At 53.7% G+C, this 25,925-nt stretch overlaps 8 protein-coding genes across 8 annotated transcripts; 3 read left to right on the top strand and 5 right to left on the bottom strand.

Annotated features, from left to right (window-relative positions):
- Nucleotides 1-1,629: 1,629 nt before the first annotated feature.
- CLAFUR5_12302 (MFS-type efflux pump MFS1) lies at nt 1,630-3,436 on the top strand (the record flags this gene model as incomplete). Its single annotated transcript, XM_047911450.1, has 2 exons — nt 1,630-1,977; nt 2,030-3,436. 2 exons carry the CDS (start codon nt 1,630-1,632, stop codon nt 3,434-3,436), a joined length of 1,755 nt encoding a protein of 584 aa, XP_047767103.1.
- A 1,655-nt stretch (nt 3,437-5,091) lies between these two features.
- On the top strand, nt 5,092-8,915 carry CLAFUR5_12301 (Pyruvate carboxylase; the record flags this gene model as incomplete). Its single annotated transcript, XM_047911449.1, has 6 exons — nt 5,092-5,439; nt 5,492-6,377; nt 6,429-6,474; nt 6,525-7,403; nt 7,455-7,555; nt 7,609-8,915. 6 exons carry the CDS (start codon nt 5,092-5,094, stop codon nt 8,913-8,915), a joined length of 3,567 nt encoding a protein of 1,188 aa, XP_047766938.1.
- Nucleotides 8,916-10,051: 1,136 nt separating this feature from the next.
- CLAFUR5_12300 (Polyubiquitin) lies at nt 10,052-11,855 on the bottom strand (the record flags this gene model as incomplete). The annotated part of the gene is made up of 4 exons (XM_047911448.1): nt 10,052-10,108; nt 10,161-10,505; nt 10,644-10,685; nt 11,298-11,855. 4 exons carry the CDS (start codon nt 11,853-11,855, stop codon nt 10,052-10,054), a joined length of 1,002 nt encoding a protein of 333 aa, XP_047766937.1.
- A 250-nt stretch (nt 11,856-12,105) lies between these two features.
- On the bottom strand, nt 12,106-12,450 carry CLAFUR5_12299 (viral Ubiquitin; the record flags this gene model as incomplete). The annotated part of the gene is made up of 2 exons (XM_047911447.1): nt 12,106-12,183; nt 12,247-12,450. 2 exons carry the CDS (start codon nt 12,448-12,450, stop codon nt 12,106-12,108), a joined length of 282 nt encoding a protein of 93 aa, XP_047767478.1.
- A 376-nt stretch (nt 12,451-12,826) lies between these two features.
- Nucleotides 12,827-13,282, bottom strand: CLAFUR5_20289 (uncharacterized protein; the record flags this gene model as incomplete). Its single annotated transcript, XM_059463125.1, has 1 exon — nt 12,827-13,282. The coding sequence occupies one exon, from the start codon at nt 13,280-13,282 to the stop codon at nt 12,827-12,829; it is 456 nt and encodes a 151-aa protein (XP_059319135.1).
- Nucleotides 13,283-13,570: 288 nt separating this feature from the next.
- CLAFUR5_12298 (Polyubiquitin) lies at nt 13,571-14,643 on the bottom strand (the record flags this gene model as incomplete). The annotated part of the gene is made up of 4 exons (XM_047911446.1): nt 13,571-13,627; nt 13,686-13,871; nt 14,372-14,383; nt 14,437-14,643. The coding sequence occupies 4 exons, from the start codon at nt 14,641-14,643 to the stop codon at nt 13,571-13,573; spliced, it is 462 nt and encodes a 153-aa protein (XP_047767477.1).
- A 1,757-nt stretch (nt 14,644-16,400) lies between these two features.
- CLAFUR5_12297 (uncharacterized protein) lies at nt 16,401-17,297 on the bottom strand (the record flags this gene model as incomplete). The annotated part of the gene is made up of 1 exon (XM_047911445.1): nt 16,401-17,297. The coding sequence occupies one exon, from the start codon at nt 17,295-17,297 to the stop codon at nt 16,401-16,403; it is 897 nt and encodes a 298-aa protein (XP_047767476.1).
- Nucleotides 17,298-21,202: 3,905 nt separating this feature from the next.
- Nucleotides 21,203-25,119, top strand: CLAFUR5_12296 (Sensor for unfolded proteins in the ER ire1; the record flags this gene model as incomplete). Its single annotated transcript, XM_047911444.1, has 4 exons — nt 21,203-22,978; nt 23,122-23,284; nt 23,446-24,409; nt 24,558-25,119. The coding sequence occupies 4 exons, from the start codon at nt 21,203-21,205 to the stop codon at nt 25,117-25,119; spliced, it is 3,465 nt and encodes a 1,154-aa protein (XP_047767475.1).
- Between the last annotated feature and the right edge of the window lie 806 nt (nt 25,120-25,925).

Genomic DNA, 25,925 nt, shown 5'->3' with positions numbered 1-25,925 from the left:
GGACCGTCCGTATCATGTCTGCACTCCTGAAGTTCGTAGCACCAATCTATGCGCTTTCCAGCATGGTCGACAGTATCGGGAAGAGCATCGCTATACTGCTATTATTCGCATCGGTTTCTACGCTGATACCGAGAGCGTTCTCGTCTGCTAGGCCGCATGAGCGACTGGGAACCTCTGCTGCGTGAGTATCATATTGAGCTGTTGCCAGACAGGAATGAAGCTGACCAGTGCCTGTAGGTATCTTGCTGTCCTGGTCGTGTTCTTCGGCAGTGTTGGTCGAAATCAGAACACAGTTTCAGGAGGATAGTACATCCCTCGACTATTGGCTTGTAGACGATGTACACATTGTCGCCTTCGCAGTCATTTTGTCTGCCATATGCCGTCTTGGTACTGCTTTCGATGGTGGGGTCTGCGAGACTAAAGATACGATCCTCGATGTAGGCCTGGCAAGGTACCATGCGATCTTCGTTATTGCCGCTCATGGAACAAATATCTCACCGACGGGAGGAGTGGTCCATTTGCATCCCTTACCCGTATCTGCACGTGCCGTGGTCTCGTTCACTCGCATCCGCACTATTCAGCGACGCGGTTGTGGCTGCAGCTGGCTGCCACAAACGCGCGCAGAGGTGTGAATGAGTAGCAACAGCGATCTGATGAGAATGATGACGCCCGAGAAGCGGATCTTTGCCCTTCCACATATCTTGTAGCAACCTCGTCCTTACCATGAGATGTCCAATGCGCATGTTGAAGTAGGAATAGGCTCAGGGAATTGACAAGGAAAGGGAAGGAACAACCAGTGTCCGTTGTGCCCCTGTCGTTGTGCTGCACCAATCAGAAGGCGCGATCTGTGAATCTTGCTTCTAGAACAAGGCGTTTGTGGACCACGTTGCTGATTGACTTTGTCGCTAGGCGAGCTGCATTCCACCAGAATCACACCGCACATGATGCTCACCACACTGCCGAGCCATCTCGTTCACATGTGCTGCTACGGCGCGAATGCGCCGTAACGCTCCTGCATGGCGATGACACGATCTTCACACCGTATCGCAGCTGAGATGCCGCAGCACATGCGGCGACTCCAGCGTTGGCCGGCCGATGGCGCTGTATGACTTGAGGCGGCACAGGCCTAATAAACAGAGCAAACGAACGCCGCAAACAAAGACACACACACCGCACAGCTTCTCGACCGGTATGCAGCCAGCCTTAGTCCCGGGCGCACTCTTGCCCACAGACACACGGGCGAATAGCTCCGTACCAGCTGTATGTAGACACCGACGCTCGTTCGTCAGGAGAGGTGGTGGGTGCTTGGCTCGCATTCGCAGTGCTGCACCTCTCTTTTATTATTTATGTTTCTTCGTTTAAACGATACCATCTTCCCGCTAACTCATCAGTGGCTGCCTGCCCGAACGGGAATTTCTCGCCCACAAAGTCCGGTTCCGTCCGTTGACGACGACACTTTGCTTTATAACAAGTCGACAAGAACTTGCAGGCATTCATCAACAACACCTGTCGCCACCACACTTGTTGGAATCCCCATCTCGACCCTCGACGCGCTTCTCGTCTTACCAGTGAGACGGGCCGGGCACCAAGCGCACACTATCGCGGCTAAGCAAAAGCTTCACGCTCGCCATGAAGTTCTTCAACAAAGAGTCCAAGCTGGACGACACCAAGGTCGCATCCGATTCGGCGTCGCATTCTAGTAGGAGCGATGTTCACGATGGTACTGACGAGAAGACCACCATTGCCGCACTCACCGCGAATCTGCAACCCTCATCACACGATGACCCCGAAATGCCGGCCGCCGAGAAGCAACCCAACGTCGACGTCGATGCACATGCAGATGACGATGATGTCGAGTACCCCAAGGCTATGAAGCTTGCACTCATCACCATCGCCCTATGTCTATCAGTGTTCTGCATGGCACTCGACAACACCATCATCAGCACAGCCATCCCGAAGATCACAGATCAGTTCAAAGTATACAACTTTGCCCCTACTTTCATTAGAGCATCCACTGACATTACTGCAGTCCATCGACGATGTAGGCTGGTATGGTAGCAGCTACCTCCTCACCACATGCGCGTTCCAGCTATTCTTCGGCAAGCTCTACACCTTCTACTCCATCAAGTGGGTGTATCTCATCGCATTGGCCATTTTCGAGATTGGATCAGCACTATGCGGAGCAGCACCCAACAGTGAAGCGCTCATCATCGGAAGAGCGGTCGCCGGGCTAGGTTCTGCAGGCATCTTCTCTGGAGCCATTCTCATTGTTGCCAACACTGTACCACTGGTCAAGCGCCCAATATATACTGGGTGCATTGGAGCCATGTATGGCATTGCCTCCGTCGCTGGTCCATTGATGGGAGGAGCCTTCACAGATCATGTGTCATGGCGCTGGTGCTTTTACATCAACCTGCCCATTGGAGCGGTCACCATCCTCTTCATCGCGCTCTTCTACTCACCAGGCAAAGCAAAGAAGTCGCTGGCTGTGGGATGGAAGTCCAAGGCCGAACAGTTCGACATCATTGGTACAACCATCTTCCTTCCTATGATCATCTGCTTGCTTCTTGCACTGCAGTGGGGCGGAAGCAGATACCCATGGTCCAGCGGAAGAATCATCGCTCTGCTCGTTGTCTTCGCGGTGCTGCTGCTCATCTGGATCGGCGTGCAAGTCTGGAAGAAGGAGAACGCAACAGTCCCGCCTCGGATCATCAAGAACCGCACCGTTGCTTCTGCAGCATGGTTCGGCGCCTCCTTGGGAGCGAGTTTCTTCATCTTCGTATACTACTTACCCATCTGGTTCCAGGCCATTAAGGGAGTATCGGCGACGAAGTCCGGAATCATGAACATCCCCTCAATCCTGAGCTTGGTTATTTTCTCGCTTATCGCTGGAGGCATCATCACTTACGTCGGATACTACACGCCCTTCGTCATCGCATCGAGTGTCCTAATGACAATCGGTGCTGGAATGCTATCGACCTTCACACCCACCAGCGGCAGCGCCGAGTGGATCGGCTACCAAGTCCTATACGGTGCGGGCATCGGTCTCGGAATGCAACAGACCCTCATCGCAGTCCAAACAGTCCTCCCAGGTCCTGACATCCCCATCGGCACGGCCATCGTGATGTTCTCGCAAACACTGGGCGGCGCGCTCTTCATCAGTGTAGCGCAGAACGTCTTCACAAACCGCCTCCTACAGAACGTCAAGGCGATCGTGCCAGACCTCGATCCAATGGCGGTGATGAATGCCGGTGCGACGACACTGCAGCAAGTCATTCCTTCCCAGTACCTGGCAGGCGTCCGATTGGCATACAACGATTCCCTCATGGATACATTCTATGTCGGCGTCGCGATGGCTGCGGTGTCCTTTTTCGGCGCTATTCTGTTTGAGTGGAAGAGCGTGAAGGGGAAGAAGATTGAGATGGCCGCTGCGTAGTTAGCAGGCGGGAAAGATTTTTGGCGTTTTGAGCGGGATATGGATTAAGCTCTGTGAAACAGTACGTGAGCGGTGATGATAAGAGCATGGCATGATGATACCCACCGGCATTGCATTGTGAGGCGTTGGGAAAGAAGGAAGGATGGATGTACAGTACTAGATTCTTGACTCAACCAACAGGGCTTTGACAGAGGATAGAGACAGAATAATGAAAGAAGGCGAGTCCGAATAATCTTGCTTTTGCTTCCAATCCAAGTCTTGCTTAGACGAAGATCTCTTGGCTGCGTTTCTGCAAAACAGGCACAGGTCAACATTCGGTACCTCCTTGTGATGTAGTCGGTCCTGCTTCCTTGCTAGAAGTGCTCCTTATCAGTCGTGCATTGCGTATACCAAGGGGTAGTGGAAGCTTGGTGTTCTTGGGGTTTGTCGAACGATTGCTTTGTTGTTGTTGGGGAAGTTGAGGGCTTGGCGTGGGATGTTTTTGCTTCTGCGATTTAAGAACATGACCAAGAGGGACATCCTCGCGATCGATGCATTGATGTACTGGAATGATCCTATGGTATCATTATTGACGTGGCAGGCTATGCCGCGTGTGTCTGGAGAGTTGAGTCTACGAGGTGACTCACGCGGTGTTCTCTCGGCGACACCTTCCTGGTGTTGATGGAGCACATGTCACTGTCAGACCGTTCCAGCATGTGCAGCTTTCACTCTTCAGCAGGCAAGTCCATCATCATCACGGTCTCGTACAGGGATCCCAAGCTATCCTTGCTGTCGCTCTGAAGATCAGGTAGCGCGCGTGCGGCCTGGCGATCACCTGCATCACAACACAACCGGACTCTCTCAACGCTGTGACTACGCTGTGACTACGCTGTGACTACGATCGCTGGCTCGTACTGCGATGGCGTCGTTCCTTTGTTGGTGTGGAGAGCGCTGGACTGTGTTCCTGCGGCGGTTGAGCGGGACCTTATCCGATCCTTACTTGATCAAATCACCAAGACTCGGCGTGCTCGTTGTCGTCCCCTTGGCGCTTCAGTGCAGCCCTGTGTTTCATGGTCGGACAGATCCCGACGTCACAATCGTGCGTGGCCGAGAGTGCCGTAGCCGCAGGTGGGTGGAGTGTCATTGTCTGTGTTGGAGCGGCAAAAGCAATTGCGTGGTTACCCTGGGCGACGGCGTGGACGGCACGAGGGGTGTTGGAAAAAGAAGATAGAGACGAAGAGAAGTGTTCTCTTCTCGTCCGCATTACTTTGACCCGAGTGCTCGTTTCTACAGCCTGTCCTCTCCACGATCTACTGCACTCCACGATAACCAGCAGGTTCACGCATGCTTAGAGCCGACGACGACGAATTGTTCTCGGAGACAGCGACAGGACACAGCGCAGTGAAGCTTATCGTCGTCAGCCGAGGAAGATCCAATCAAAGTTGCCGGGTTGCCCCGCTCAATCGGTAGCTTGCTGGCCTTGCTCCACTGCTACGGTGAGCTCCAGCTTCAAAGCAGAAAGTGTCCCACTGCCATTGACCAGCAGTTTTAACTCTCTAGAGCACCGTCCAGAGTCCACATCTGCCTGACTCACGCTCTTCGTCGAGCATATACATCTACCCTGGGGACGAGACGGGCTGTGGCAGTAATCTTGGCCAACGACACAACCGCCCAGCATGTCGCAGCAACAGGACGGCGACTTTGGCACCCCTCACGCAGACGGCGACACCCACCAACATGCCAACACTGTGCACTCGCGCCTGCGGGCGAACAGCTCGATTATGCAGCTTAGCAAAATCCTGGTAGCTAACAGAGGAGAAATTCCTATCCGTATCTTCCGTACTGCACACGAGCTGTCCCTCCAGACAGTGGCAGTGTACAGTCATGAGGATCGTCTCTCTATGCACCGGCAGAAGGCCGATGAGGCTTACGTTATTGGCAAGAGAGGAGAGTTCACGCCTGTTGGTGCCTACCTTGCCGGCGATGCGATTATCAAGATCGCTTTGGAGCACGGTGTGAACATGGTATGTTGGCCTAAGATGAAGACGACTTGATTTCTAGCTGACCGCTTTGTAGATCCACCCGGGTTATGGATTCCTCAGTGAGAACTACGAATTCGCAAAGGCCGTCGAGGCAGCTGGTATCATCTGGGTTGGACCACGACCGCAAACGATCAACGACCTCGGAGACAAGGTCTCTGCCCGTACGCTCGCAGCGAAGGCAGAGGTCCCGACAGTGCCCGGAACTCCAGGACCAGTGGAGCGATTCGAGGCCGCAAAGGAGTTCACAGACGAGTACGGTTTCCCTATCATCATCAAGGCGGCATTCGGTGGTGGAGGCCGTGGTATGCGTGTAGTCTGGAAGCAGGAGGACCTGAAGGACTCTTTCGAGCGAGCCACTTCCGAGGCCAAGTCAGCTTTCGGCAATGGCACAGTCTTTATCGAGCGATTCCTCTACCGACCAAAGCACATTGAAGTCCAGCTTCTTGGAGACTCCTACGGCAACGTGGTCCACTTGTACGAGCGTGACTGCTCGGTTCAGCGAAGACATCAAAAGGTTGTAGAGTTGGCACCTGCCAAGGATCTGCCACAAGAGACGAGAGATGCGATCCTTAACGATGCAGTCAGACTTGCGAAGAACGCCAACTACCGCAATGCTGGTACTGCTGAGTTCTTGGTCGACCAGGACAATCGCCATTACTTCATTGAGATTAACCCGCGTATCCAGGTCGAGCACACTATTACTGAGGAGATTACTGGAATCGATATTGTGGCTGCCCAAATCCAGATTGCAGCTGGTGCCTCTTTGGAGCAGCTTGGTTTGACACAGGACCGAATCTCGACCCGTGGTTTTGCTATCCAGTGCCGTATCACGACTGAGGACCCCGCGAATGGATTCAGCCCAGACACTGGAAAGATTGAGGTCTACCGAAGTGCAGGAGGAAACGGCGTCCGTCTCGATGGTATGTGACGCTCTATCTAAGCCAGGAACAAAGGCTAACCGTTCTTCACAGGTGGAAATGGTTTCTCAGGAGCTGTTATCACTCCATACTACGACAGGTATGGCATGATCACGACTGGTCCACGATTGACTACTGACTTCAGTGTAGCATGTTGGTCAAGTGCACTTGCCACGGTTCGACCTATGAGATCGCCCGCCGCAAGGTGCTTCGAGCACTTGTTGAGTTCCGTATCCGCGGCCTCAAGACGAACATCCCCTTCCTCACCTCCCTCCTGACGCACCAGACGTTCATCGACAGCTCCTGCTGGACGACCTTTATCGACGATACACCCGAGCTGTTCAACCTCGTAGGCAGCCAGAACCGTGCTCAGAAGCTCCTTGGCTATCTCGGCGAGCTTATCGTCAACGGACCACAAGTCGTTGGCCAGATCGGCGAATCCAAGCTCAAGAGCGACGTTGTCATCCCCGACCTCACAGATGCCAAGGGCAACAAGGTCGATGTCAGCAAGCCATGCGAGACTGGCTGGAGAAAGATCATCACAGAGCAAGGCCCAGATGCCTTTGCAAAGGCAGTCAGAAAGAACAAGGGATGCTTGATCATGGATACCACATGGCGTGACGCCCACCAGTCGCTGCTCGCCACGAGAATGCGAACGATCGATCTCCTCAACATCGCCAAACAGACCAGCCATGCTCTCAGCAACGCTTGGGCTTTGGAGTGTTGGGGAGGTGCGACTTTCGACGTGGCTATGCGCTTCTTGTATGAGGATCCTTGGGACCGACTTCGTAAGATGAGGAAGGCTGTACCCAACATCCCGTTCCAGATGTTGCTGCGTGGTGCCAATGGTGTGGCATATTCTTCATTGCCAGACAATGCCATCTACCACTTCTGTGAGCAGGCGAAGAAGAATGGAATGGATATTTTCCGTGTCTTCGACGCGCTCAACGATATGGAGCAGCTTGAGGTTGGCATCAAGGCTGTTCTCAAGGCTGGTGGTGTTGCAGAGGGTACCGTCTGTTATTCGGGGTATGATCAACCTTTCCGTCTGTCATGTGATCGATGCTGACATTCTACCAGTGATATGATGAACCCGGAGAAGAAGTACAACCTCGAGTACTACATGAAGTGTGTCGACCGCATTGTCGGCATGGGCGCGCACATTCTGGGCATCAAGGACAGTGAGTTGTCTCCGAGACTGCAACACGATGATATCTTGCTAACGATGACCTAGTGGCTGGTGTTCTCAAGCCAAAGGCTGCCACTCTCCTCATCGGCAGCATTCGCAAGAAGTACCCCGACCTTCCAATCCACGTTCACACCCACGACTCTGCTGGTACCGGTGTTGCCTCCATGGTGGCATGCGCCCAAGCTGGTGCTGATGCGGTCGATGCTGCGACCGACAGCATGTCTGGAACCACCTCGCAGCCAAGTATCGGCGCAATCGTAGCGTCGCTCGAGGGCAGCGATTTCGAGTCTGGACTGGACGCACATTATCTCCGATCCATCGACCAGTACTGGGCGCAAGTCCGTATGCTTTACTCGCCGTTCGAGGCTTGGCTCACTGGACCCGATCCGGAAGTCTACGAGCACGAGATTCCAGGTGGCCAGCTTACAAACTTGATCTTCCAAGCATCGCAACAAGGTCTTGGAGCGCAGTGGGCACAGACGAAGAAGGCTTACGAACAGGCCAATGATCTGCTTGGCGACATCGTAAAGGTCACACCTACGTCGAAGGTCGTGGGTGATCTTGCACAGTTCATGGTCTCGAACCAACTTACCCCAGAGGATGTTCACGAGAAGGCAGATCAGCTCGACTTTCCATCGTCAGTGCTGGAGTTCTTCGAGGGCTTGATGGGTCAGCCATACGGCGGCTTCCCAGAACCTCTACGATCAAAGGCACTCCGCGACCGCAGAAAGATGGACAAGCGACCAGGTCTCTACTTCGATCCTATCAACTTCGACAAGGTCCGCGAGAAGCTCAGGGAAGACTGGGGCGGCTGCTCCGAGACCGACGTGGCCAGCTACGTCATGTACTCGAAGGTCTTCGAGGACTACAAGAAGTGGACCTCCAAGTATGGTGACCTCTCAGTGCTCCCAACGAAGAACTTCCTCAACAAGCCAGAAGTTGGCGAGGAATTCCACGTTGAGCTCGAGAAGGGCAAGATCATCATTTTGAAGCTGCTAGCAGTCGGCCCTCTCAGCGAACAGACTGGCAACCGAGAAGTCTTCTTCGAGACCAACGGCGAGATGAGACAAGTCACAGTCCAGGATCAACACGCTTCCGTCGAGAACAAGACAAGACCAAAGGCCGAAGCAGGCGACAGCAGCCAGGTCGGTGCACCAATGCAAGGTATGGTCGTCGAAGTTCGCGCGCAAGAGGGACACGAAGTCAACAAGGGCGACCCAATCGCTATTCTGTCTGCCATGAAGATGGAGATGGTCATTTCCGCGCCGCACTCTGGAAAGGTCGAGTCGCTCAGCGTCAAGGAGGGAGACTCTGTCGATTCGCAGGATCTTATCTGCAAGATTGGCAAGTAAGGAGAATCGACGGGTTGGTAATGTGTGTCACGTCTTTGGCAGTCAGGTTGTGATTGGTATGTGTCACGGACGCTGCACTTGTTCACTTGTTACATGCCGAGACATACTGCTGGCTCTTGTTGGTTAGTAGGAGGATACCGCAAGGAAGGGATGTGGATGTGGATATGCTTCGCCAGGTGCTCACGATTTTACGTAAACGAAAAGGATGAAATTTTCACAAGACCTCTCTCATGCTCCTTTTCCCGTCCATCCGAGGTCTCATGATGCATGCATCACGGAAATAAACAACCACGTGCAAAATTTATCGTCACCGCAACCGAGGTCATATCGTGTACCTGCAGTAGTGACTCGTGAGTCGTGAGCCGGCATGGCTCGGCCAATGCTTCCGACTTTCGAAAGGAAGAGCGTACTCGGTGCAATTTCTCCCGACGAACAGTTTACGGCTTCTTCTGTGCGTGGACGAGTGTGATGGTGCCGATTGTGGCCGATGTGCCTGCCCATGGGGAGGACGACAAGCATGCGGGGAGAGACGGAGCCAAGTCGAGACGTCAAGACATGAAGCGTTCTTGTTGACTGGTGGTAGAACCGAGGGGTTGGAGGGGTGGCGGAGTTTGGGTCTGTGGAGGTTATGGAGGTGTCTGTTGAGGACTGAAGTTGGCGATATGTCGTTCTGGGTGGTCTCACGTGAAAGTGGGGTTGAGCTTAGACCACCGTGTTTGTGGTGAGACGCGTCGATGATGGCTAGGGCACGCGTCGTCCAGGACTTTCATGCAACACTCACCCAGTCTGCCACCGCATCGTGACACTGCTTTTCAAAATGCCAGACTATTCCAGGAATGAGACATTGGCAGCTTTTCCATACATCAGAGCGGCAGCTCGTACCAAGGAAGGCAAACCCCGCTGCACAGGATGTCGCGATAAGGTACCTGATTGGATTCTACTGATCCATCTCGTTTACGGTCATGGCATTGTGGTTCAATGTCGACACTGCGGTGAAGATGTAGATGAGGGATCGAGGGTCGAGCAGCACATCTGGAGGAGTTGCTTGATAGGTCGACGCAATCAACCGACCGCGGTGCTGAACGCAGCGGCCACAACGAACGGCCATACATCTCAGGGAAACTTCGTCTGGGCGATTAGGAGCCACACAGACGCAGCACCAAGTGCAGCGTGGACTCATGTTGGATGCCGTACTGGAATCTGGTCAGCCGACAGCCTGAATCGAACTTGTTGCGTCACACTCACCGATAACAAAGTCCTCTCCTCCCGCTCTTCGTCATCATCGTCCTCCGGAGGAGCCTCCAGCTGCTTGCCGGCGAAAACGAGGCGCTGCTGATCGTACGGAATGCCTTCAGCTTCACGCACCAGCTGCTTGACCTTGCGGATGCTAGAGTCTGGCTCCAGATTGAGAACAATTGTTTTCAGTGTCATAGTCTTAACGAAGATCTGCATGGGCCCGGTGCCGGCTGATGGCAGTCGTGCCCTGGTGTCAGATCTCAGCTGTCGCTTGGACGTGCGTGGCTCGTGCTCGTCAGACGCCGGTCTCTTCTTGCCCTTGCGCTTCGGTGCTCCAACCTCCTTCTCCTTGCGCTATCAAAATCTACATGTCAGCCGGAGCTTGGTATGATGAGGTATTGCTTGGGCACTTCTGCGTATGAAGCAATGGAGCAACTCATGCCGCTTGCGTACGGCCCAGGGGACACATTCTTGCATCATTGGGATACGTACCTTGTTTGCGTGTTTCCTCTTCTGCAGGTCTTGATCTGCGAGCTGCTCGACATCGTCATCGCTTTGACCGGCAGCGAGGTCCGGTCCCTCGTTGTCACCAAGACGGGGAGATCTTTGATAGCCTTGACGATCTGCTCGGCAACACTCGGTGGCAGGTCGTTTACGCCTTGTGTTGCTTCATTTCCCTGGATAGCCGCGATGGTAGTCAAGGAAAGTTTGAGTTCGACGTTGATGGTGGCTGACATTCTGTTCCTTGTGTGGACTGTGGAGTGGCGTTGAGCGGCGAGTGTGGAGTGGAGTAGAGTGGATGGGGTGGAAGTGGTGTGTTCGGGAAGAATCTGGATGTTGATGGGTGAGTATAGATCCGACTCTCGACTCAGAATCGCAAGCACTTTATACAGGAGCTACCGAGTGTCATGTGCTCGAGCACGGCCCACGCTACTTTGGGCTTTGCCAGCAAGTTACTTGTCCCGTTCACAAACGGGATCGATCGCACGGAACTGTTCACCAACAGCATTTGCACTTCCTCTTTGTCCTTTGCACACTAACTACCGGTCAAACGCAGCACCAGATGCAACGTCGAGTCCGGCCGAACATCGTACTGGTCTCAAATCAGTCTAAACTCCAGTATATCATCGGAAAGTCGATACTTACATCAGCCAAAGTCAGGCGCTGCTGCTCATCGAAATCATCGTCTTCTGGGCCTGAATCAAGCTGCTTGCCAGCAAAGATCAACCGCTGCAGATTGAGAGGTATGCCCTCGCACTCCTCTATGATCGTCTTGACCTCGCGAATAGGGGTAGTCGGATGGACTTCAAACGTTTTCGTCTTGCCAGTGAGCATTTTGACGAACATCTGCATTCCAGGAGTGCCGGTTTTCTCGACACGCTCTTGCATTCGAGCCCACATCCGTCGCTGGGCCTCTGCCTCTGCCAGCTCGTCTCGGAGTGTGCGGGTCACGCTGGTCGGAGGTGAGGTTGTGTTCGCTTTTGCGAATTGGCGCCTCTTCTTGGATGGCCTTGCCACGCTTGAATCCTCGGAAGAGTCTTGATCTTTCGCGTTGACCTGGAAAGGAAGCGCTCTGACAGCATCGGTGATCTGCGCAGCGACTTGGGATGAGAGCAAGTCTTTCATGTTCACTTTACCTCCTTTCTGGATGGTAGCAACTGTAGCCATGGGAAGCTTGAGGTCGATGGTAATGTTTACCGACATTGTTACTGTTCCCGATGTTCGACTGAGTGTCTCTGAAGTGACGGCGCAGGATTGTGTGAGGACATCTTTATACGCACGAGGGTTGATGTGACTATCTAGCCATGAGGCAAAACAAAGAGCTGTATGTCTTAGCCTCTGGTCTTAGACCATGCTCCGCTATGCTAGAATCCCAGCGGAGTCTCGATACATCTTCGTCCGGACATGCATGCCCACCAGTTCCCGCCACCTCCATCAACGTCCTCGAATCACGCTAGTGCTGATCACACTCCTTCTGGGTACCTATCAGCCGCAGCACCATGTGGGCAGTACACTCCTTCTTGATGCCGTACTACAGTTTCGGGGTCAGTTCATGCGCAACAGCAATGTATCCGCTCGACAGCATCAGACTTACCGAAGCAAGAGTCTGCTGATCCTTCTCATCATCTTCATCGCAGCGGTATCCCCCGACTTGCTGATCCGCAAAGATATGAAACTGCTGTGCAATCGGGATGCCGGTCTTGTCCATGACCATGACCTTGAACGACGCAACAGTGGTGGAAGGCTCGACCTCGTAGGTGGAGGTTTTGCCGGTAAGTTCTTTCAAGAAGATTTGCATGTTGGGTCGGTGGGGATGTTGTTGTTGCAGTGGTGATACGTTGATGTGCTCGTCAGATGGCTGTGGACTTTATAAGAGAAGGTCAACGAGGGTCGCATGACAAGGAGGATGGAAGTTAGGGAGTAAAAGTTTCACGTGGACTCTACTTCATTCACTGCTCTGACTGACAAGGATTTTCGGTCAGATCGACGCCCTCCCGACACTGTTCCGACACTATACCCACACTGTGCCAACGCCGTACGAGCCTATCATCGCGACCATACGGAGCGCACCCAGCGTCTCTTCTCGTCTACTGTTCCCCTTCCTCTGTCCGACCATGAGGTCACAGCCATCTTCTCCGCCACTGCCACAACCTCCCCAAGAGTGGTGGATGCGTTTATGGTAGCCCGGAATGGAGTCGTACGGTCCTGCCAGCCCAGCTCGATAAGGACGAGCTCTCAGGTAGGCCGACAAGGATGTCTCGCCATGAGCTCTTCAGTCGGCACCTCGGAAAGAGCTGGTCTCGAACACTAAAGCTGTGCTCAGGATTGAGCTCCTCGCACAGAATGCAGTGGAAGCCAGTGTCGAGCGTGAGGAAGTCGAAGGGTGCCGTCGCGTGCTTGAGTGGTGCTTGACCCAGGAACTCGTTGACATCGTTATAGGTGCGACCGGGCGAGTGTTCGAGGAAGATGCGCCGCCGCAGCGACTTGCAGCCGCTGACGGTGTCGTTGAAGGTGCTGTTTGTGCGTCGCAGCACGAAAATTTGGAGACAGTCGGATACTTCGAGCAAGATCATGTCGAGGAGCTCTGGGAGGGCGAAGACGCGCGCTGCAGCTCCTGGTGGCGGCGACATTGTGTGTCTGAGGGGCAGTGCGTTGTTGATGATGTTGAAAATGGAGCTGAGACAGACCTCGCCGTAGTTTTCCCGGCATATGCGGTTTGCTGTGTTATAAGAGCGTGGCAGAATTTGGGGATGTTTGCTTTTTGGTCATGCAAGCGGAAACAAGCGTCTGAGACGACGAAATGGCGGGTTCACGTGCAGTGAAGTCATTCACTACCTTCCCATAACCAAGTCCCCATCACCATCCAGCACTCTCTGCTCCTTAACTTCCTCATGGCCTCTCGTGTACCCCGAGGCTCCTTAAGATCCTTTTAGACGGAGCACCACATGGACTGTGGCCTCCTTTTGAATGTTGTACTATGATGAATCTATCAGCAGATGCGCATTAGAGAGAGTCCTCCGCGTGGCGACTTACCGACTCGATCGTCCGCTCTTTTCTCTCATCTTCATCGTCATCAGCCTGGCCTCCCAAATGCTTGCCTGCAAAGACGATTTTCTGACAGCCAGGTGGAACGCCAGTTTTCTTCTCGATCTCGGTTCTGAACTCCCTGATGGTAGTTGTCGGCTCGACCTCGTAGGTGTCGGTACCGCCACGGAGGTTCTTGCAGAAGAGTTACATCGTGAGTATTGGTGTACTGAGATTGGATCTGGTGTTGTGGAAATTGAGAAAAAGAGAAAACGAGGCTGTTATGAAGATGCCGATGAAACCGATGTCTTAGACCAGAACGAGGGCTGAGACACGGCCGTCAGCGTGAATAACCCAATGCACGATGAATCATGTGCAATGACAAACCTCATTTCGGGATCTTCAGGGCACGGCTGTAAAGTACACATTGCTACCCATCGGCGCCACTTTTGACAATTGTCACTGCTTGAACAGCATTTCGGCTTTTTAACTGTGATGAACGCAATTTGCGCAGACTCTTCAAGAGCTTTCTCAAAAAGTTGATTGTTTTGCGTCTGCTGTTCAGACAGTGACGGTCGTTTTGCTGTACGCACTTTCCTAACGCGTTCTTACACCAAGGTCTCGTCATCAGTCCTGCCGATATCGTCTGCTCAAGATCCCCTCAACATCACCACCTGCCAGATGGTTGCACATACTCCGATGCCGTACTATGTCATGTCAGTCACTCCTTTCGACCACGTGTTGAGACTGGTTGGCCTACCGAGTCAAAAGTCCGCTGCTCTTTTTCCTCCTCCTCATCATCCTCGATTGAGCATGCGAGCTCCTTCCCAGCCCAAATAAGTCTGAGGCATGATGCAGGGCATCCGGTCTTCTTTTCGACCATCCTCTTGAACTCGAGGATAGTCGTCGTGTTCTGGACCTCTAGGGTGACTGTCTTGCCGGTGGGAGTCTTAAGGAAGACTTGCATCTTGCTTGTGGTTGGCGGTAAGTGATTGAGACTACAGGCTGGGAAGAAAGTAGCCTAGTCATCAACGATGTGTGTCTTTGATGAGTGTCTTTGATGTACCTGGAATGAGCTAGACTTCAAGTGCGGCTTCAGTGCAGTAAGATAGTGAAGCCGAGGCACGAAAAAGTAGGAGGTGAAGTCAAGAGATAGTACGGGAGACTCCCACTAGCTTGCTTCAGATTCTCGGCACAAGCCGGAACGTCTGCAACAAGCCGAACGCCAGGCGAACGATAAGCAGACAATTCTGCCTGAAGACGGAGCTCAGCAGAAGCGCAGCCACGAATACACCTCAACCAGCCATAAAGACATACCAGACTAGACAGCAAAGTCGTAGGGAGCTTGCGCAACTCAGCCGCGCTAAGCATGTGATCAGGGGCAAGCGCGAGCACGCAGCATCTCCTCCTTTGCAACTTCACACTACATCCGCGTCAGCCACGCCTCTATCCAACACTGCAGCCTCAACTACCTGAACGAACCGATTCCAGCGTCCGCAACTCGTGCCCATGCTCGTCATTGTTATCCTCCATGGGCCGTTCAAGTAGAGAGCTGCTAGAGGAACGCATATGCGGATTAGATGTACGTGGATGCGTTACTCCCTCGACTACATTAATCGGACCTCGCTAGTTAGCAGTATGCCAGTGTGTCGAAGGTATCGGATGCGCTTCAAGGGGGAGTCGAAGCGCTTGCCGGCGTCCAAGTTTGTCACCAGTTCTCGGAGGGCCAGCCCAGATGAGCTGCTGTAGGCAAAGCGGAGTACCAAGTCTGGTCCTCAATCCTGGTTCTGTCTACCATGATGTTGGAAGACAGTTCGAATGAAATCGCGAGGAGTTTGCTGGTGGTGGCTATGATGACACATTGCATTACCATTGACCGTTTGGTAGGTATTTCGGTGGTGGCGATGGTGAACTCCATACTTTTCATCGGGCAGTGTTGTGCATGAAGTTCAACGGGGCATGTGTGCTTTGGCTGATGGACATACTAGCAGCCATCTCGATGCAGATCCATCGGGACCCCTGTCCTGCGCGGGAAGGCTCCGTACATGTACCATCAGAGTCTCGTTATCACTCGATGACTGTCATCGGTGGAGTGGCTGAGTGGTAGGGCGCTGGATCCTTCCAGTTCCTTGCCGTATGGCGCAAGGTCGATTTTAGTGGACGCAGTATGTGATGCTGTGATGTGACTTCAACTGCTCATGCGCTGGCTGCTTCAACGGTGGTGGTCGTTTTGCCGTCTGCTCCCTTTTTGATTGTCGACATGATGCATCGATGACAAGTAGTGATGCACTGGAGAGCATTGATATAAAAGTATTTTATACTTCATCCCCATCCAGGTCTCACGACTCGCTTCTATTTAGCAAAATCAGCCTCGACTCTGTAATAAACAAAACAAGACAAGAAAAAAATGCATCCATCTCTCCTAGATGGCCAAAAACAAGCAGCAAATAAACCCATCACATGGTATGCGCCACATTGCGCCACCCGTAATATTCTCCCCAAGATTCCCCAAAACAGTTGTCTACGCCTCTAGCGCCAGGCTTTCGAAGGCTTCGTCGCTCAACAGAGTGGTATCCATCGTAATTCGTAAAAGAAAATAGTGTCATCCCTACCAATGGTGTGGTTGGGAGTCGATGATGTGCAAAAGTCGCTCAATGGAACGGAGGCGGTGGTGGTGATGGTGGTTGTTGTGGTATGGGATCGATCAAGTCATACTGAACAAGACTACGCTTCCGAGGCCGACGACTCTGTCGCAACCTCTTCTATCCGTTCCTGCTTGATAGGCGGTTCTTCCGAGGAAGCTTTATGTGACGAAGCTTTCGAGTCGGCCTCGTCGGTGTCGAGCTTTCTTCTCTTGCCGCGCGGTGCAGGTTCGACGAGAGGGGTGCGGCAGTAGGTCACAGTCCGTGTTACGACATGTCGGACGTGGACCTTGCCGGGTTGGTTGATTGCGTCGCTGTGCTCGCGTGGTGAGAACGATGCACTCCACGGTGCAGCACTGAGTGGGGTTGATGAGTATGGAGAGGGCATTGAGGCGGTGGTCTGTGCGGAGCCGAGTGCGGGTGAGAATGGTGATTGTGGAATTGCTAGTCGCCGGGGTGTGCGAGCTGATCTTGGTGCGGGCTTTGCGAACGGTGATGGTGGGATGATGATGCGTGGCGAGTCGGGTCTTGATCCTCGTCGTAGTTGTGCAGTCGCACTGCTATTTGAGCTTGCGGTGCTTTGATCGGTGACATTAGAGTCGTAGGATGTGTTGCGGGAGAGTGCTGGTTGCGATGTTGGTGGTGTCATGGTAGACTTGGGGATCTCGGATGCTTTGTCGGAAGGCTTGTCGAAGCTCTTATCGTTGAAGCTGAAGCGACTGCTAGTGCCAGTAGATGCTGGACTCATAAGACCAGTCGAGCTGTAGTTCTTCAAGAAGTCCAGATAGGCCGATGGCGGGGTGATTGGAGTCTTCAAGGCATCTTCCCTCTTCATGAAGCTGGGCGAGGGTGCCATAGGACTGAGCATCTCAGAAGGGAATGTCCCAGATCCTGGTGTCTGCAGAGACGAGGAAGAGTCTCTGGCTTTCTTGTCGAATCCAGCAGCGGCCATGGTGGCAGTAGCAGTAGCGGAGGCCATGTCTGTTGATGATTGTCGTCGTTTGCGGGAACGAGTGACCGAGGAATCAAATGAATGAATCGGCAACGACGACACCACTTCAGACCTGCGCGTGCTGTGTGAGTAAGCTGCAGCAACACCGGTGAAGAAGAAGCAAGCGGAGGGGAGCTGCAGAGGGACGAGGCATGCTTGTGGTTAAATTGATGTGCTTACCTGATGTGTTCGCGCGGTGCCTCCGAGCAACAGGATGTTGCAGTCCCGTGAAGGAACATACGATTGTTGGTTCAGAGTCGCAGTAATGGACTGCCTGTTGGTTGCAGCACTCACACAGCTGTGCAGAAGCGCCTGTTCAGCTATTCTTGGTGTGGGCGCGTAGAGGCGTAGGTAAACACTTTTCGGCCTTGCAAGTGACGACCTGAGGAAAAAGGCAGCGTTCCGAAGGCCAATGGGAGCACGTTCCAACGCGTTGGTTCTCCCTTTAAGCTCCTTTCAGGATGGTCGATCAAACGTGCCGCGTGCGCAGGCGATCGTGATTCGTGGGCGACAGCGTCGGCGCTTAGAGGACTGCCAGGGTGTTTCGGCTGATGCTGTGAGGCCTGATTGGGTGCTGCAGCAGGACCGTGTCTCGTGAAGAAACAAGACAGAACGCCGAAGGAAGAGGCGACACAAGTGTGTTCTTCGGTGCTATCGAGAGTGATGAAGAAGATGTCGAGGAAGTGATGTTGGTCTTCGCGTGAGATGGTGGTGGTGGAAGCGGACGATCGTGGATTCCAGCACCTCGGACGGGGTTCTGGGGGCTGAAGCTAGTGAGCGCTGCCGGAGCTTCCTGGCGATCGGGGAAACCTTGTGGGCAATTGAGTGTGATGAAGAAGAACAGTGCATGAGGCACAGTAGCATCGTCTTTGTACTATCTCGCAAGCGCTCCTATATCTCCACGATCAATACTCTCCAACATCTCAAGCAGGATCCAGCGTCAACGACAGCCATCACCACTCTTTCCAACACCAAAAATGACCTGGATATTGGTTGTAGGCGCGCGTTATGCTGAAGTCGTCCTTGAGCGAGACGCCTGCCCCGAAGAACACCTGACCTGCCGCCGAGAAAACAAATCACCCGGCCACTGAGCTGCATGAGATGCGTTGTACATGGGCCGCGATGGATCTGCCTGCCCCGAGCAATGCCAGCAGAAGCGCCGATCTGACCAGATATGGCCTGCTTCTCGTTGACGCCGCCTCTATTTGAAGGGTTGCCAACTGCGACGAGCACCAACAGGCGCTCAATGTTCTCTTCTGCATCGTCGTAGGCGAGTGAGGTACCAATGGGTTGTCAGCTTGCAACGTGTTCTGCGAAGATGGCACATGGCAACACGTTGTCGCCGATCTGGATTGCATGCTGACGGCGCTGCTTAGTCGTCGCAAGGATCTGTTGGAGGCGAGGTTCAAGCATCATTGGCGAAGGCTCGATCGAGAGCCTTGCCGCTGGTCTTCCCACCGTCTCAACATGATTGCATCACACATGCACAGACAGCAGAGCCTTGATACAATGGGTGACAATGGGGTAGCTGTTGCTCCATCGCCTCATTTGCATGGGTTTCCTCCGACACTGTAAGTCCCTTGGCAATGCCGAACCTACTCTGCAGCAGCTTCTTTATTCGCAGCACAGCGTCGGTAACATGGTTGGTGATTTGACGGCTGCTCTCCGTAGGGCTATTATCAGGTTCTAGTTCCAACATTCTCCTCTCTCTTTCAGCGTGGAGCTCGACTTGGAGCAGCTCCTCCATCCGCCGCAGTGTCCTGCCTACTTTGTTGGAAGCGGTGGGTTCCTCTCGTAGATAGAGAACTTCAATCCGCTGGGGCAAAGAAGGCATTCGGCATACATTGAACAGGAAGCAGCGTCGCAAAGCCTCATCTGGTGCTTCATCATTCCAGAAGCTGCTCGGTTTCATAAAAGGTAAACTTGCGAAGGTGCCAATACACACGTGGATGCTCAAGACTTTGAAGCTGCGGGATTCTGCGCTTCGCAATGTTGTGATCTCTTCGGGAGTCGCGCGGACTGCCATCTCGGTTGTGTGTGTTCGGAACAAGCCTAGTTGGATAAGATGCCAGCAGACAAAGGGGTATTTGCTCCACGGTTGAGGCCGAATCCATGCAACAGCAGCTTGCTGGAAGAACTCCTTGGAGACCAAAAGCCTGCGAATATTGTATGCAAAATGCCATGCTCCTGAGTGCGCACGGACCATAGTTGTGAGTCAGCCAAAAGGCCTCGTTATGCAAGAAAGGAAGACGAGTCAGCACCAGAGTAAGCAAATTCAAAAAATATGTCAAGAAGCTCTTGTGGCAGCGACAGCAGAGACAGGTTGATGTCTTTTGAAGCCATGCTGGGTTAGATGGCATCAGTGCGGTCTGTTGTGCGATGAACCTGCTGAGCAGGGGAAGATGAAGTGAAGCCGACATGTAAGAATTTCTGCTGTCAGTTTCACCTTACAATAAATCGTAGCCACAGCGACGTCGATTTCTGCTGACTGATGCTGTGGGCGGAATGCCTGTGGGCGTGGGACGTAGTTTCTCATGCGGCTCACCTCTCCCTAACGACGTTCGCGAGGGCAAACAATATTGCGGGTGGACAGAACAGAAGTCGGGGCATTCGTAGCAGACGAGCCCGACTGCGCATACGACAAGAATAGGGCATCGATTGCGGTCACCGAAAGTGGCCAGCCTCTCGAGCATCGTGAAGACTCGAAAGTTGCCTCGTTCTTCATTCGCGCATTGCATACAGTAGCTCGTGTGGGGCTCCACATGTCTGCATCGGGTTGTCTGCCTGATAGTCGGCAGCAGTATGGCTGCGCGGAATCATGCTCGCTGGGTCAATCTAGATGGCCAAAAGAGGTGAGGGTCGACGTCGCGCTGTGGAGCTGGTCGTCGGCGTGGTTAACTCCTGCTGCGCACGAGCGTATCCATGTTTTCGACTCCCTGGAAACGCCAAGCGTAGGCTTTCGCGTCTTTGTTCGTGATGAATTCTTCGCAGCTCCTCGTCGAAGGTGGTGTCGCACGATGGATCTAGATCCAGCCGGTCAGTAAGCGAAGAAAGCCGAGAATCTCATGTGACTGCCAGTTGTGCAAGGCAGGCACGGCAAGGACAGCATGAAAGCAGTCGAGTCGCAAGCCTTGCTTGATAGAAACGTTAGCCGGATGGCGCGGAGGGCAGGTTCATGTGAGAGCGGGTCAAAGAAAGCCAGCAAGCTCCTTGCCATGGCCAAAGCAAAAATCGGGCATCGATGCGCGTGCGATGCTAATGCTGGAGGCACACGGCGCAGCGAGGAAGTGCTTCAGTGGTACTGGTACGGGGGGTAGGCAGCGCTTCTGTGTTCCATGGACCACCAACAAAGGCCGAAGCTTTCGATTTGCCGTGCCCGCGATTCAGCCAAGCCTTGTCCTTGTCCCTGTCCCTGCGTAGATTGGAATCATTGGAATCGTGCCACGGCTCACGAGCATTGCCAGCCACACGAGAATCTCGTCGCTATTGTCGGCTTCACGTTGAATGAGTGCAAGTTAGATACCCTGGCGGATGAGAACAACAGAAGCAAGTGGAAGTGCCATGAAGCAAGGACTAGTCGGCTTCATTCTTCGCGTGTGATTGGCTTGTTTAGCACAAAAACGAGCATGCGTCAGCTTCCGCACCACCCACCTCAGACCTGCAGACGACCACCCGCACGCTCACCTCCACGTGACCTCGTCCGCACATCGTACCGGAACGCGCGCAAGGGGTCCAGGTCCAGCTGAGCACTGCTGCTGCCAATATTCCACCTCCGATGCCCTCCTCTTGCAACCGCTCTCACCACCAATAGCACCCACCCCACCGCCTGCTGTCACCACCCTCCACTGGACGCCTACTCCCATTGACCTGCTCATGAACAGGTCCATGGTAACATGCCACCCAGGCGACCCCCCGGCCCCGCCAACCTGCGTGTGCGCGATCTGCTGTTTCTAGGCTTCATCGCACCCATTGCAGCTGGTCTGCAGCACCAGCCCAATGTCTCCCCCGAACAGTACGCCGACGATGTATCCTCCGACCCGGCGTTGTCGGCTGCAGACCGACGATGGCAAGAAACCGTCGCCCACTCTCTACACACTCCGCACAGTCACAGCGGCCAGCGAGGCTTCCGTGACACCGATGCGGACGTAGATCAACACCACCAACAACAAAAAGTAGTGCGAGCATCCGCCAACCATGGCGCCCTTGCGACTGTGTCCTCTCGCGCAAACATCAACGCGGTGAGCGGACAACCTCCTGCCCAGTTGACGCCGGCATCCTCCGCCGGTCTCACCTCGCGACAACAGGCGCGGTCTCTGCAGGATTGGCAGGTCGAGGACATTATCCTCCTGGCGACAGTTGACGGAAAGCTCCACGCCCGTGACAGAACCACTGGCGCCCCAAGATGGACGCTGGAAACCGACAGTGAAGTAGTCGAGACCATACGTCATCGTCGGGAAAACAAGACCTTGGACGAGAAGGGACAAGAACAGGAAGACCCATTGTTCGTGATAGAGCCCTCGCAGGATGGCAGCATCTATGTGCTGGCGCCCGGGCTTGGATTGTCGAGACTGGGATTGACAGTGAAACAACTGGTCGAAATGTCACCGTACGCCAACGACGAGTATCCGGCGGTAGCGTACACGGCTGAGAAGAAGAATACATTGTACACCGTCGATGCTGCCACCGGAAACATCTTGAAGACCTTCAGCTCAGCTGGATCCATCGTCAACGATGACAGGAGCTGCCGAAGAGCCAGTCCGCTCGATTTGGAAGCAACGGAATGTGAACCAATGGGTACAATCACCCTGGGCAGAGTCGACTACACGATTGGAGTGCAGGACAGAAACACCGGAGAGCCCATCACCACGCTCAAGTACTTCGAATGGGGTCCCAACAATCGTGACAACGATCTACGACGAGACTACGAAGAGGCCATGGACAGAAAGTACGTAGTGTCCAGGTACGATGGAAGCATCCTTAGCGTGGACCTCCAACCAAATGGGCATTACGAATCTGCAGCGGCATTGCCCAAGCCACGATACAAGCAGAAGTTCCCCACTCCGGTGGTGAGAGTCTTTGACATTGTCAGGCCGGTGGACGACCTGTCAGGCAACGCAGCTCTTGTCATCCTTCCACAACCGGACACACGCAAGAAGATCGAGACAGACGAGGAATTTGAAAATGTGTGGGTGGGCTGCACCAACTCTGGCAACTGGTACGCTCTCTCTGAGGGCAAGTATCCAACAGTGACGGACAAGGCGCCCGAAGCAAGGTACTACAACCCCGACGTCTACGACTCCCGCAAGAAATCGCCTCTGCCAATCTCGAAAGCTCTGTACCAAGGAGTCCACTACATGTCGCTGTCGTCTGACATCAATGCGGAAGGAAGACACATTGCCGGGCACAATAGACTGACAATCGACGCTCCCACTCAAGGCGGTGACGAGATGTCGCTGAAGCCGATCAATGCTTTCCAACAGGGGCAGAACTTTACCTGGTGGCAGGTGGCCATCATCTTAACCCTCGTCAGTGTGCTGAGCGGCTCTGGAGGCTACGCATATAAGATGAAGGACACCATAGAGTGGGATAATTTCAAACAGTTCAAGGTGCCGGAAATTCTTCCAAACGGACCGGAGGCCAAAATCGCACCTGAGACGGAGCCAACTATGGTAAGTCGTCTCCGTGTGAAGCTTCCAGAAGTGCAGTTAGACCGGAGATGGCGCGTCGTGCACCACGCATCTGCACTGTCCGGTCGACTGCTCTGCTGCCGGTCGTTCCATCTCGTTGCATGAGTGGCTAACACATGTTGTAGGTTCGTGAGGCCGAACCTGCCCAGGAGACCATATTCCCTCACGATGCTGCCTCTCCTGCACCCCATGTGAGGTTTGCGGAGCCATCTCGTGGAGACAGCCCAACCAAGTCCGAGGCCGACGTTGAGGATGATGAGACCCCGAAGAAGAAGAAAGCGACCAGAGGTATGTCATTTGCATGTTGCCCAAGAGAGTGCCGTCTGCATGGAAGCGCACGTGGCGCTTCGATGCATCGCAAAGCATCTGGCCCGCCAGACAGCAGCTCGCACGCATCAAACGTCATGCTCCTTGAAATCCGTATGTATGCATACTGACGCACTTCGCAGGCAAACGCGCCGGTAAGAAGCACAAGGAGAAGGAGAATGCCCAACTCGAGGCCAAAAACGCCAAAAACGACACACTCATTCCTCGCCCTGCTGCAGTCATCAGTGTCGCTGCTTCAGAAAGTGCTGAGTTGTCTGGACCGTTGAAGATCAACAATCTCGTCATCCACACCGACAAGATGATAGGCCAGGGGAGCTGCGGTACCATAGTCTACGAAGGCTCGTTCGAAGGCCGCGGCGTAGCTGTAAAGCGCATGCTTTCACAGTACTACGAGCTGGCGTCCCAGGAAGTCTCCTTCTTGCAACAAAGCGACGATCACCCGAACGTTGTGCGCTACTTCTGCCAACAGAAAGACGACCACTTCCTCTACATTGCTGTCGAGCTATGCCAAGCTAGTCTGTTTGAAGTGTGGGAGACAGAGAAGGCAAAGACGGAAGAAAGACAACGTCAGCTGAAGACCTTGAAGGTCTCTATGCAACAAGACATGTCCAAAACACTTCAGCAACTCGCGGCAGGCCTGTGTCATTTACACAAACTTCGGATCATCCACCGAGACATCAAGCCGCAGAACATCCTCGTTGCCTACCCTAAGAAGACACAACCGGATGCCAATAGACTGGTGATTTCAGACTTCGGGCTTGGCAAGAACCTCCCGGAGAACGTCAGCACTCTCGTCGACCCGACTGGCAATGCAGGAACATCTGGCTGGAAGGCCCCAGAGCTGATATCGCAACCACGTGAGATCACTAACCAAAACACTCATAGCACTTCCAAGGACGGCAGTGACAGTGGCATTGGCGGGGTCAGTGGTGTGAAACGTGCGGCGGATATCTTCTCACTCGGGTGTCTTTTCTTCTGGGTGTTGACCGATGGTGTGCATCCTTATGAGGATGAGAATGGATGGCAACAGCTCCGTGAGCTCAATATCAAGAGAGATAACAAGACGCTGGATGCTCTCAACCGTTGGTAAGTGAATCACTTGCATCGCGGCGTGAAGAGTCTAGTTGGAAGGGACCGATTCGAGCGGCACGCTCTCCGACGCGCATCTGCTCCCAACCCAACGCCTGATCCTGCGGCACCTTCGCACGATCGCGGCTAACAATTTCTGTCATAGGTCTGACGCGTATGAGCCCCTGCAGCTGATAACATCAATGCTGGCGTATCAACCAGAGAAACGTCCAACAGCTCAAGCAGTCCTCAACCACCCTTACTTTTGGGCACCCGAGAAGCGACTGGCCTTCCTTTGCGACGTCTCCGACCATTTCGAGCGCGAACCCAGGGGCACCTACGATGACTGGTATAGGACGGATTCTGCTACCCTGCGCATCCTAGAAGATCGCGCCTTCGAAGTCATTGGCGCGCCAATCAGTGACGATATCCCTCCAAACTTCTTGGCCAAACTGGACCGCTCATTCGTGGATACCTTGGGCAAGCAACGCAAGTATAGCGGGGATCGATTGCTGGATCTGTTGCGGGCTTTAAGGAACAAGAAGAATCATTATGAGGACATGCCGGAACACGTCAAGAGACAGGTTGGGCCTCTTGCCGGTGGCTACCTAAGCTACTGGTGTGAACGCTTCCCGAGATTATTGATGACCTGTTATGAGGTGGTTCATGAAGCGAGATTGCAAGGGACCGACCGCTTTAAGGGGTACTTCGAGTTGGGTAACGATTGATCAGCACATATTTGACTTGATAGCTTGGAACATGCTATGTTGTCGAAGCAGCCCACGTTCAGACCCACGGTTTCATACTCACATCATTGAGCTGCCGCTGTCTTCCCGCTCGACTCAAATATGTAGACTCTTGCAGGTCGTATGTGCTCTCATGCAAAGTATGAAGTGTATGAAAAGTAACTTTCCGAGCTACAACGTGACTCGACATAGATGGTCAACGATCGTCGAAGCACTACAGCTTCGAGCACTTGGATAATGCTGGCAAAGAGCTCGAGAGCTGGCCGTACCCCAGCAGTACATCGGACGAAGCATAGTGGTGGGAGCATGAGGAGATGTAGTCGCAGAGGCAGTCGGGACATTCGACAGGGATCCCTTCACCCCATCGAGCGGTGTGTTCGCCAAACGTCACAAAAGTGCTCACTGGAGCCAGCACAGTTCGCACATGAGGCTCGATATCGGCGATCATCCGACTGGTCTGATATGTCGGCTTTTTCTTCGTATCTTGATCGCACGTCGAGAAGTGCGGTGACTTCAGTGCGCACAACTGAGGCCATTCTCGAGCAAGTTAGTTACTTGTGCATACACCAAGCCTAATCCTCCAAACCGCGAGGCTCCGTTCAGGAAGAGGCGGGGGGGTTTTTTCACAATGACGGCCATGCGGATCCCTCCGTCGATGCTCGTTCTGGCCATAGCTTACGGCGTCAGCTGGCTCTTGACAAACAAGACGTCGAGGCATCGACGCAATCGACGAAGGAGGCGGGGGGCGTGTGAGCTCTGCGGTGATTACTATTGCATGGCTGGTTAGT

This window comes from Fulvia fulva, chromosome 10 (genome assembly GCF_020509005.1).
Source record: "Fulvia fulva chromosome 10, complete sequence".
In the NCBI taxonomy this organism is placed as follows: Eukaryota; Fungi; Ascomycota; class Dothideomycetes; order Mycosphaerellales; family Mycosphaerellaceae; genus Fulvia; species Fulvia fulva.
The sequence above is the reverse complement of the archived record's forward strand: the minus strand, read 5'-3'. Positions and strand labels throughout refer to the sequence as shown.